Source organism: Anas acuta, chromosome 12 (assembly GCF_963932015.1).
Source record: "Anas acuta chromosome 12, bAnaAcu1.1, whole genome shotgun sequence".
NCBI classification, from domain to species: Eukaryota; Metazoa; Chordata; class Aves; order Anseriformes; family Anatidae; genus Anas; species Anas acuta.
In genome coordinates this window covers 12,635,333-12,647,092 of record NC_088990.1, presented here as the reverse complement: position 1 = coordinate 12,647,092, position 11,760 = coordinate 12,635,333, and the positions used below count along the sequence as shown (strand labels likewise).

Here is an 11,760-nt window from a genome sequence, read left to right as displayed (position 1 = left end):
GTGCCGAGAGCAGCCGTGTCCCAGCTGCTGCTGTCTCCCCCGAGGCGTTTTGGGGCTTTTCCATCAGGCAGCCCGGAGAGCAGCCTGCCCTGGGCACGCAGCCCACACTGGAGCAGGGGCGGGGGGCTCAGCATCCCCAGGGGCAGCCTTTGGGGTGGGGAAGAAGGGGGTTGCTGCATCAGCCCCTCGGATGCTCTGCGTGCCCCATGCATGCCCTCTGCCCCCTTCCCCTGGTTGTGGCCTCGGGTGAGGCTCTTCCTCTTCCCCCTCCTCTTCACCCTCTGCTCTCGCCCTCACCCACGAGCCCCCGAGCCAGGGCAGCCAGCCATGCGCAGAGCCTTCCTCCCCCTCTTAGCAAACCAGAAACAAAAAAAGAAAAAAAAAAAAAATAGAATCACTTCAAAGGCAACCAGACCCCCGGTCCTGACTGTAACCATTGCTCGCCGCTCCCCATTTCCCCTATTTCCCCCGTTTTTGGCCCAGAGGCACCCTGCCATTAACTGCAGGGGTTGCACGGCGCGTCCTCCCCAAAAAGCGGGGAGCAAGGCGCCTGGGCGGGCTCAGCGCTGCTCGGGGCAAATCCCCAGCCCTAATTACAGCTCCTGCTGCTGCTGCCTCCTCGCTGGGCAGGCTCCAAACCCCTCGCAGCCCCGGCAGCATCTGCGCATCCTGCGCATTGACCTGAGCACGAGGGATATTTTTATCGGGGTGCGCGGAGGCGTCCCCGCTGCGGGGCGCCTCTCGCCCTGCTCCTTCTCCCCAGCTCTCCAGGACCCGGGGGCGAGCTCGGCAAAGATCCCCGGGGGAAAACTTGTGTGTGCATGTGTGTGCGTGTGTGCCTTTGCTCGGGGCTGGCTGAGCACCACCAGCAGCACGGCGGCACGTGGTGTCCCCATGTGCCTGGCTCCGCGGCGCCGTGTGTCTGTCCGGGCGCATTTGTGTCACGGCGCGGGTGCCCCCTCACATATGTGTGTGCACGGAGCAGGGGGAGCTGCAGTGCACGGGCTGGTCCTTGTGAAATATGAAGGTGTTTGGGCTCGATACACGGGCGTTACCTTGCGGGAGACCTCGTGGCTCCTTCCCCCGTGGCTCCAGCCACCGTCACAAGCGCTGCATCCCGGAGGGGGGCTGCTGTGCGCGCCCGAGAGCTCGTGATCCAATTAAACACGAGCTAAATGAATGCATAAATGAGTAAATAAATGGATAAGTAAACAACTGAATAAGTGAATAACTAAACGAGTAAACAAGTAAACAAATAGATAAGAAAATAAGTGAGTAAATAAATAGGTATGTAAAGAAATAGGTATATAAATAAGTAAATAAGTAGATGAGTAAATAAATAGGTAAGTAAATAGATAAATAAGTAAGCAAATAAATAAATAAGTCAGTAAATAAGGAAGCAAATAAATAAATGCAGTAATTCATTGCATGGTGTGCCATGTGCCACGTAGCCCAGGGTCAGTGCCGCCCGGCACGGAGCAGAAAAGGTCAGCCGGGAGGCTCCATCTCGCCAAACAAGCGGCGACGAGCTGCGTGCCGACTCCCCCTGCCCCCGTGCATCTCATTAAGGGCTGGTACTGAATAATAATTACGGCACTAATACCTCCTTCCGTCAGATTTCTCCTTACCCAGGCGGTGACAGCAGCTTTCCCAAAGGCCCGCCTGGAGGCAGCCCCTGCCCTTCAGGGAGCCTCATCCCTTTGGGACCCCTCCATCACCCCTCCAAAGTCCCGTGGGGTTTGCTGCCCAAGCCCGTTGGCACCCCTGGCACCCTCCCCATGGCCACCCCTCGACACCTCCCACCAAAATCCCTCCGTCACCCCTGGGTGTCTCTCACCAACCCCTCCATCTCCCCACCGACCTCCTTCCCGCTGCCACCACAACCCTTTTATTCCCGGCAGCACCCCGAAGCCCGGCCTCGGTGCGCACCACTGCTGTCCCCGTGCCCGTCCCCGTCACACCAAGTGGCAGCCAGCAGGGAGGTGCTGCCGTGACTTCTGCTCTATTTAGAGGTGACACCTCCTCTCCGTCCCCCCACCACGCTCACAACCCCGGCCAGGACCGAGCTCACCTCCTCGTGCTCGGACCTGTCAGGCTTGAAGGTTTTTTTCCAGCCTCCATCGCCCTGCCCAGGTCTCCGAGGTGTCCCCCTGGGGCTTCCCTACCTTTGGTGGCCTTGCCCAGCCCGGCACGCCGGTGACACCGATGACACCAGGCCCGGCATGTCACGGGGAGGTTTGCACCAGGAGGGTGACCGGGGTCTGGGTGTGAAGGGGGTTTGCAGAGAGCAGCACGGAGTCAGGCTCAGCCTTTTGGGGACCTTTCTGGGGACCTTTTGGAGGGGCAGTGCCATACAAACACCTCTTAGGGGGCCAACACCTCCGGGAGGAGACGTGAAGCCAGTTCGCCCCTCTAACATCAGCAGGGGCATGGTGACAGGGGCAGGGAGGTCCCCAAACTCCCCTACACCACCCCAAGAGCCGCCCGTTCCAGGGCTCCCCGGCAACTCCTGGTCTTCTCCAGGGTCCCCCCAAAATCCAGGCCTGCAGGTGGGGCGCGGGGGCCGTTTCCCTGCTTACCTGGAAAGCAGAGCTGAGAGCACACCCCCCGGGGGGGTTTTAGGGCAGGGGGAACCCCAGCACCCTGCTCACATCAGGTGTCAGCGGCGGGGAGCGAGACTCAGCTGAGGCTGGCTGCCATGGGGAGGGGGGGGGACACGTCTCGTCTGCCCCCCCCCTAATCCCCAGGGCTGTGTGATATAGCATAAGCTAATATAATAGGTCATGCAAGGATTTGCATCTCATTACGGCAGGTTAGAGCCCCGCGAGGAAGGATGACTCATTGGGGCTGGAACACGTTTCGGGGAGAGGGAGCAGGGGGTGCAGGGGGACGGCAGCCCCCCGGTGGGCATGGCCCCCACCGGGACCCCCCGCTGTCCCCTCAGTGCCACCTCCAGGCGGGACACCCGAGGGGAGCCCTCCCGGAGGTCATTTCCTGGGGGCTGTTGGGGGGAAATGCCCCTTCCTCGCCCTTTTGCTCCGTGCCCAAAAGTGCCACCGGCGCCTTGGGGCCGCGGCGAGCCACAAAGGGCAACCTCGTGGCTCTGCTCCCCGCGGCACCTCCAGCTCCTGCCGAGCACCACGGGGGCTCTGCGCCCCCCTGCGCCTCCCCCTGCCCTCGGCTCCCCCCGAAACGCCGCCGAGGAGGGTCCCCGGGGAGCCCCCCGGCAGCCGGGGCCCACGCGCTCCTTTTCACCTCGCCGCTTCGCCCGGGCGGCTCGGCTCGTCACGAGCTGTTTCCTCTCCCCTCCGCAGACGGGGAGGCCACGCGGCAGCTGACCCCATCCAACCCAGCTGCAAAAATCGGTCCTGACTCCGAGTCTCTTGCTGTTAGCTCACGCTGCCTCCCGACGCGCGCTGCGGGCGCTGTTCCAGCCCTCAGCCGGGTGCTCGGGGTGCTCGGGGCCGTGCGCCCCCCGTTCCCGTTCCCCAATTCACCGGGGCACAGCCCCGAGGCTGGAACCCTTCGGCTCACCCCGTTTTTCCCCCATTTTTCCCCAAACTTGGCAGGTTTGCGAGCAGAGCTCTGCGGCGCACTCGGAGCCTCGGAGCCGGGTGTGAAAGCTCCGCGCTGGCTTTTTCCGTGGGCTGCCCCTGAAGATCGGGGGGAAAAGGGAAAAAAATGGTGGTTTTGGGGCTGTCCCGCTGCCAGCTCAGCGGGGTGCTGTGGGTGACAGCAGGCTCGTGCCAAGCGCTGCCTCGGGTGTCCCCGGCGGCGGCGAGAAGCAATTTGCACCCTCAGCTGAGCACAGCCCCAGCCAGACACCATGGAGATGGGGGGGACACACAACCCGTAATTTATTTATTTTTTTCCTTCTAAGACCAAGTTTTGCCCGGTGTTACCTTGGGCGAGGGGGGAAGGGAGGAGATGGGCCGCGTCCCCCCCTCGCCGTTCGCTTTATTCTCTCTCTTCGCAGCTGTTCCATCATTTTAATCTGCGGAGATTGTCTTTATGTCTCCGAAATGAAATGATTTCCCCCAAGCCGGGATTGAGGGCTGGGATATATGCTCATATTTTCACCAGAGGAGAAGAAAAGAGGGAGAAAAGGACGCGAGAGCCAGGCTGGCCATCTGGAAGGGAGGCGCCTCGCCGAGCCTGAAACTGCTCGCCCCCAAAGGCCGGGGGGGGGCTGCAGCCAGGGGGGAAATGGGGATGGGGATGGGGATGGGGATGGGGATGGGGATGGGGATGGGGATGGGGATGGGATGGGGATGGGATGGGATGGGATGGGGATGGGGATGGGGATGGGGATGGGGATGGGGATGGGGATGGGGATGGGATGGGGATGGGGATGGGATGGGATGGGATGGGATGGGATGGGATGGGATGGGATGGGGATGGGATGGGATGGGATGGGATGGGGATGGGGATGGGATGGGATTGGGATGGGATGGGATGGGATGGGATGGGATGGGATGGGATGGGATGGGATGGGATGGGGATGGGGATGGGATGGGATGGGATGGGATGGGATGGGATGGGATGGGATGGGATGGGATGGGATGGGATGGGATGGGATGGGATGGGATGGGGATGGGGATGGGGATGGGATGGGGTGAGATGGGGTGAGATGGGATGGGATGGGGACAGGGATTGGGATAAAACGGGATGAGAGCCGGGTGGCAGAGGGAATTTCCCCACCCCCTGGGTGCCTGCGCCCTCCTCAGCCCCCTGCTCTGACGGAGGCCAGGCTGTGGCACACGGCAGCGCTGGCAGGGAGCAGCAGCTTTTATTAGAATTAATTAACATCGTTAATAGCGAGCTGCGGGGCGCGCCAGATCCTCCCGGCGAGGAGCGAACAACAGTTGCAACTCGTGCGTGCTGCGCCTGCCTTCCGCGGGGTGCTAAAAATCCTCCGGGAACGGGGGGAATAAAGCAAAAAAGAATCAAAAAAGCCCATTCTCGGGGAGGGGGGGGGGGAGAACGAGCAGTTTCCATCCACCCCCGGGCCGGCTGCTCGGGGGGCTCCTTCCCGAGGCGAAGTTTCCCGGAGCCCCCCCCCTTTTTTTTTCCTCCACCGGGGGGGGGGCGGCTCCGCCTCTCGGCCGGGGGGGTCGGGGAGGGGGCCGGGGGGAGGCGGCGCCGCCCCCGCCGCGCTCACAGCGGAGCCGCTCGAGCCTCGGAGCCGCTGCCCGGGCAGCCCCGGGGAGGAGCGGAGCGGAGCGGCCCCCCCCGGCCCCCCCCCCGGCCCCCCGGTACCTCGGAGCTGCACCCCGGAGCTGCGCTCCCTCGGGCTCCCCGCTCCCCTCAGCATCCCGAGGTCTCTCCGGGACCCCCGAGAGTTCCCCGACCCCCCCGCTGCTGCCGGTTCCCGCATCCCCCCCCGATCCCTGAGCCCCCCACCTCCCCGGTCCCCCCTTTACCCCCATCCCCTCCTTTTCCGAGCATCCCACCTCCCCGGTCAGCCTCTTGCCTTCATCCCCCAGCTCCCCATCTCCCTCGTACCAGCATCTCCCAGTTCCCCCAGCATCTCCCCAGTATCCCCAGTACCTGCACCTCCCGCCCCCCCGAGCATCCCACCCCCCCATATCCCCGAGCATCCCCTCTCCCTGCTGCCCCCACCCCCCCACCTCCCTGTTCCCTGAGCTCCCCATTACCCCCGTACCCCCTCTCCTCGCCCCCCCCCCGGCCCCGCAGCCATGGCGTTCATGGTGAAGAGCATGGTGGGGGGCCAGCTGAAGAACCTGACGGGTGGCCTGGGGGGCGAGGAGAAGAGCGAGGGCGAGAAGTCCCCCGCCGAGGCTCAGGGCATGACCCGCGAGGAGTACGAGGAGTATCAGCGGCAGCTGGTGGAGGAGAAGTGAGTGCCTGGGGGGGGGACACACGGACAGGACGGGGGGCCCGGAGCTCCCTGCGCCTGGGGAGCCTTGGGGGGAGCCAGCGGTGGGGCTGCAGAGCCAGGAGGCTGCCTGATGAACCCCCCTAATCCCTTAATCCGCTTCCTCTGGGATTTTTTTTCTGGCTGTGCCGTGGGGGGGGGGGAGGAAAGCGGGGGGACCGGGGCTTTGCGGAGAGGATGGGGGGTACCTGTTTTTTTTTTTTTCGGGGGGGGGGTTATGGAGGTGATGGGGGCGCCGGCTGGGGGTAACGGCACCGTGCGGTTGGCAGGATGGAGAGAGATGCCCAGTTTGCCCAGCGCAAGGCGGAGAGGGCCACCTTCAGGTCCCACTTCCGAGACAAGTACCGGCTCCCCAAGGTACGGCCGCGGGGGGGGGCAGGTGCAGGGACCCCCCCCCAAACTGCGGGGCCGGGATGGGGCACACGGGGGGCACCACCCAGGGCGGGCATCGGCTGCAAATCCCAAATCCCAAAGCCCGTTCCCCTAAAAAAACATCCCTCCCCAAAAACAGCCCCCCTCACACCACCAGCCCCCAGACCCCGAGGGCAGGACCCCTCCCCGTGCACCCCCAGCCCCCCAATTCCTCCGCTGCGCCCCCCCGGCTGGATGAGCCAGCTCCTGGCTTCTTTGGCACCCCCTCGCTTCCAGGAGCTGGATTCCTATTTTGGCCCTTCCGCCCCGGCAGCGATTCACTCCCAACAATTCAATCAGCGGCCATTCAGCCGCTCTTGGACCTGCCACCAGCACCCACCCAGATCCTTTCCGAAACCCTCGGTGGGAACGCTCTGAATGGAGCCGGGATAATTTTAGGCAGGGAAGGCCAGCTCGGCCAAAAGAGGTTCATTTTTTTGGGTATGGCTGGCACAAAGCGCCCCACTGCTCCTTACACCCGTAGCAGCGGCGGGGAATAAGCAGCCAGGGGATTTTTCTCCTGCCAAAGCGAAGCGAGGCAGGCAAGGAGAGATGGAGATTTTCTCCCGGGGGGGAGCGGGGATTCGTTCGGCTCCGTGCCCCCATCCTTCTGCTGCCTCCCCACGCTCGAGACGTCCCGTCCTCACCACCACCACCTCGCCCCGACTTTTCTCGTTCCAGAACGAGACGGACGACAACCAGATCCAGCTGGTGGGCGGCGACGTGGAGCTGCCCAAGGAGCTGGCCAAGATGATCGAGCAGGACAACGAGGAGGAGGAGGAGAAGAACTCGGTCATCGGCCAGCTCAGCAACATCCAGAACCTGGACCTGGACTCCTTGAAGGACAAAGCCTCGGCCACGCTGGAGGACCTGAAGCAGTCGGCTGAGAAATGCGCCGTGATGTGACCCGGCCGGCGGCTCCGTCCCCTCTCCCTCGCAGCGAGGGGTCCCCACGGGGACCCCCCCGGCACCGCCACCCCCTGCGTGAGCCGGGTCCTCCCCCCTGAGCCCTGAGCCCCTGCCCCAGTTGCTCCGTCCGTGCCGGTGTCCCCATGCGTGCTGTGGTTGTGGTTTTTTTGGGGAGGTTTCGGTGAGGACGCAGCCAAGGGGTGGCCTCGCGCCCTCCGTCCCCGATGCTGGGACCCGCTGGAGAAGGGGGGGGTGGAAAAAGCGAGCTGCGTGTAGGGAACCTCGCCTCCGTGCCCGTCGTGCTGTGACCGTGCGCCGTGCCCCGCCGAGTGTCCGCCCCTACCCTGCTGTCCCCGTGCTGTCCCCGTGCCGCGGCACCGCCGGAATAAAGCCGGGAGCTCCCTGTGCACTGCTCGCTGCTGGGGGACCAGTCAGGGGCTTGGGGGGCAGCGCCTTAAAACCTGGGAGGGGGCGCAAAAATCCCAGCCTCAAGGAGATTTGGGGTGACCCCGCTGCAGACCGTGTCCTGCCGAGGGGGACAGGGCTCCGGATGCGGCCGCGTCTTCGGCAGAGCGTGAAGGCGAAGGTGATGGATGGCAGCGCGGGGGGGCGGCAGGCTTGGGAGCTCTGTGCAGCCCGGGGATACACTCGCTGCTCCCAAGGGTAACGAAAAAAGAAACCCCACAGAACGGCCTCGGAGAGGGGTCAACCCGAGCTTAGACCCCACCAAAAACGGCGGCACGGAATAAGCCACTTGGAGACCCCCCCAAAAACAAAGCATTTATTCGAGGCAATAAATTACAGTCCCCTGAAACGCAGCAGCTTTGGAGACGAGGCCCCCTCCCCGCAGGGCAGGCTGACCCCCCCGCGGCCACAGAGCCACTCCAGCTGGGGACAGCCCCAAGGGACGAGGGTTTTGGGGCATCCCCATGGGGCACAGCACACGGGGGGCCGGATCCTGCCCCCAGGGGCTGCGCTGGCGTTTCCCTGAAGCTCGTGGCACGGGCGAGCAGCGCGCTCGGTGCCCGCGCCGATGCCTCCAGCGCAGATAGGATGGTTTTTTTTTGTGTGTGTGTGCCTTTTTTTATTATTATTATTATTTTTTCCGGGCTGTGCACGCAGGAGCCTGCGCGCAGCAGCAGCAGCAGCGGGCGCCCAGACGTGCGGAGGAACTGGGGTGGAATAAAGCCGCCCGCCGCGGGCACGGCACGGCCGGGCAGGGAGCAGACGGTCGCGGCAGGGACGCCTCCTGCCACCACCGCCCAGCCACGGCCCTGCCGTCACTGCACCGTGCAGGCTGGGGGGGACACGGGGGGGACACGGGGTCACTCGGGGGGCTGCGGCCACGGCCCCCAGGGTGCCCGCAGGGGTTGGGGACTCACAGCTCCGGACGGACTCCGCCAGCGCCTCCTTGCCCATGGACTGCGCCTCCCGCACCTGGACGGGCAGAGGAGCTCGTGCCAGCCCCCGACCCCCCCCAAAGCTCCCTGGAGCCCCCCCCGGCGTGGCCGTACCTTGATTTGCTCCTTCAGGTACTCGGCTCGGGCCATCAGGGTCTGCACCTGGCGGGTGGACAGCGGGAAGCTCGTCAGGACAGCACCCAGGGGGGTGAGCAGGGTGAGTAGGGTTTAGGGGCAGCTTTGGGGGCTCACCTCGGCGTGGAGCAGCTCCCGCCTCCTCCCCGCAGGCTCTGCTGGAGAGGGCAGAGGGGGCGTCAGCGGGGTGCAGGGTGCAGCCCCCCCGGTGCCCCCCCGGCACTCACCGGCCAGCAGCAGCAGCAGCTCGCCCAGGCTCTGCTGGTAGAGCTCCAAGGCGTCGCCGTCGTCTCGGCCCTCCTCCTCCTGCAAGGGACCCCCGGCACCTCCAGGGATGCTCCGGGAGCTCCTTCTCCCCCCCGGGATCAGCCCCCCCCCGCCGCCCCAGGGGTGCCGGCACCCCAAAATCCAGGACTCACCCTGGCCATGGCCGTTGCCGCCACCTCCAGCGCGGCACAGAGCCGCGGCTTGTCCTTGGCCATCTCTGCGGGGAGACATTTCGGGGTGCCCTCAGCCCTCCTCCCCGCCACCAGACCCCTGGGGGCCGGTTCCCAGCCATGTTCCCCCCCCCCAAAAAATAAAAACGCCACCTTTGAGGATCTCCCTGGCTGGGCTGCCCTGCTGCAGGAGGTTCTTGCTGTCGGAGGTGACCAGCGCCTTCAGCTCCTCCGCCCGCGAGATGTACTGCCCCACCTGGGGGGGGGACGGGGTGAAGCAGCCCCCCCGGGGCTTTGGGGTGATGGGATGGGGTGCCCCCCAGGCTCCCCGCACTCACCTTTGCCCGGATGGCCTCTTTGCGCCGGGGGTCGCTTTCATCTGGGGGCAGAGAAGGGCTCAGGGGTCCCCGAGGGCCGGGGGGTGCCAAGCACCAGCGGCACTGCTCCTGCACCCAAACCGGGCGAGCTCCAGCCCCTTCCACGTCCCCCCTTCTTGGACTGAAGCCCCCCCTGCTCCTCCACGCCCCCTCCGCAGCCCCCCGGGGCACTCACAGCGCAGGGCAGGCACGAAATACTCCAGGGCTTTGCAGTAGAGCGCGAGCGCGGCGCTCGCATCCCCCTCCTGGTCCTTCCTCACCGCCTCCACCACCAGCTCGGTCTGGGGAGGGGGCAGAGGGGGCTCAGGGGCTCGGTCCCACCTCACCCCACTGCTGCCCCCCCCCCCCCCCATCCCCGGAGCCGGCCCCGCTCACCGCCTTGGGGAAGCTGTCGGGGCCGGGCGCGTGCTCCATGTCCACGAAGGGGTGGGCGAAGAAGTCCTGGAAGGAGATGCGCCGCCGGGGGTCCCTCTCCAGGAGGCGTTGCAGGAGGTCCCGGCAGTCCGGGGACAGCGGGGGCCGGCTGGGCAGCTGGGGAGGGGGGTAAGAAGGTGTGTGGGGGGGTGAGAACGACCTGATACCCCCCCCAGGTTGGTGGCCGTGCCACCCCACAGCTCACCTCGATGGCTCGGTCGCTGCGGATCTTCTCCTCCAGCTCGGCGAACGACCGCGAGGCGAAGGGGGGGCGCCCGAAAAGCGCCTCTGCGAGGAGGGGGGCACTCCCTAAACCCTAAATCCTAAACCCCAAACCCTAAATCCTAAACCCCAAACCCTAAATCCTAAACCCTAAACCCTAAACCCACCCCCTCCAGGTCCCAGCAAGGGGCCACCGAGCCGAGGGCGCACGGGTGCCGACCCCGCAGGCTGCTGGACGTCACCATGGGGGTGCCCCCCAATTTGGGGACGGGGACACCAAGCCCCGGGGGGGTTCTGGGGGGGGGACACGCACCGTAGAGGATGACGCCCACCGACCAGAGGTCCACGCGGGCGTCGTACTGCTGGCGGCACACCATCTCGGGGGCCATGTAGAGCGGGGAGCCCCGCAGCACGTGCTGCTCGTCCCAGGGCGACATGTACTGCGCAAAGCCGAAATCTGGGGGAGGGGGAGAGAGCGTGGGGAGGGGGCACCCGGTATGTGCGCCCCCCCCGGGGCCTGGGGACCCACCTGCCAGCTTCAGCTGGGGGTTATCCGGGGCGCTCAGCAGGATGTTCTGCGGCTTGAGGTCCAGGTGGGAGATGTTGTGGTCGTGGAGGAACTTGAGGGCGCAGGCTGGGGAGGGGGGCGAGGGGGACAGCGGGTCCCCAAAAGCCCCCAGAGCCCTGCGCCTCCCCGAGGAGGAGGAGGAGGAGGAGGAGGAGGAGGAGGAGGAGGAGGAAGAGGAGCAGGCCCTCACCCAGCTGCTGGAGGAAGACGCGTGCCACCTTCTCGGGCAGCAGGCGCCGCGTGCGGATGAAGCGGGACAGGTCCCCCCCGGCGCAGAACTCCATGATCAGGTAGATGTGCTCGCTGTCCCACTGCGGGACGCAAATTGGGGGGCTCACCGGAGACCACCCCAAACCACGTCCAGCACCGCGGGGATCAGGCCGTGACCCCGAGACCCCCGCGGAGCCCCCCGGGTGCGCCCCCAGAGCCCCACCTGGAAGTCCTTGAGCTCCACGACGTGCGGGTGCCGGATGGTTTTTAGGATCTCGATTTCGGTCAGCAGGTTCTCCACCGACGCCCGGTTGAGGCTCCTCTTGCTCACGCACTTGACGGCCACCACCTCGCGCGTGTCCTTCTGCCCGGAGAAGCCACCCTGGAGCCCTGACCCCTTGGGGACCCCCCCCTTTATTGGGTCCCCCCCCCACATCACCACCAGGACCCCCTCACCTTGCCATACGCCTTGTACACCGTGGCGTAGGTGCCGGTGCCCAGGCGCTCGGTGAGCACGAAGCCGTCGAGGCGCGGAGGGGCGCAGCCGGCCCTGGCCATGCCTCCCCGGGACCCCCAGGGGCCCCCCCCGGTGTCCCCCCCCCGGTGCCCCCCCCCCGGTCCCCGTCGGCTCCCGGTTCCGGCTCCGCCTCGGCGCTGCCGCCCCCGGCAGGAAGGGGCGGGCTCGGCCGCTCCCGTTTTTATTTATTTATTTAGTGGCAGCACTTTTTTTTTAAACCTTTCCTTTCCTTTTTTATTTTTTTTAACCCCTTTTTTATTT

General features: G+C 65.6%; 2 protein-coding genes across 4 annotated transcripts; one reads left to right on the top strand and one right to left on the bottom strand.

The window, feature by feature from the left end:
* Positions 1 to 5,631: 5,631 nt before the first annotated feature.
* Positions 5,632 to 7,999, top strand: CPLX3 (complexin 3). The gene is made up of 3 exons (XM_068695244.1): positions 5,632 to 5,860; positions 6,169 to 6,256; positions 6,992 to 7,999. The coding sequence occupies exons 1-3, from the start codon at positions 5,700 to 5,702 to the stop codon at positions 7,214 to 7,216; spliced, it is 474 nt and encodes a 157-aa protein (XP_068551345.1). The 5' UTR covers positions 5,632 to 5,699; the 3' UTR covers positions 7,217 to 7,999.
* A 277-nt stretch (positions 8,000 to 8,276) lies between these two features.
* Positions 8,277 to 11,617, bottom strand: ULK3 (unc-51 like kinase 3). 3 transcript variants are annotated; one of them, XM_068695227.1, is made up of 16 exons: positions 11,439 to 11,617; positions 11,206 to 11,346; positions 10,963 to 11,083; positions 10,734 to 10,838; positions 10,518 to 10,661; positions 10,188 to 10,270; positions 9,944 to 10,099; positions 9,744 to 9,849; positions 9,530 to 9,570; positions 9,345 to 9,447; positions 9,174 to 9,238; positions 8,982 to 9,060; positions 8,872 to 8,912; positions 8,734 to 8,781; positions 8,602 to 8,656; positions 8,277 to 8,516 (listed from the first exon to the last, which is right to left on the bottom strand). In XM_068695227.1, the coding sequence occupies exons 1-16, from the start codon at positions 11,538 to 11,540 to the stop codon at positions 8,500 to 8,502; spliced, it is 1,407 nt and encodes a 468-aa protein (XP_068551328.1). In that variant the 5' UTR covers positions 11,541 to 11,617; the 3' UTR covers positions 8,277 to 8,499. The 3 variants fall into 3 exon arrangements, with proteins under 3 accessions (XP_068551328.1, XP_068551329.1, XP_068551330.1); XM_068695228.1 differs by having other exon boundaries at positions 8,872 to 8,909; XM_068695229.1 differs by having other exon boundaries at positions 11,206 to 11,343.
* Between the last annotated feature and the right edge of the window lie 143 nt (positions 11,618 to 11,760).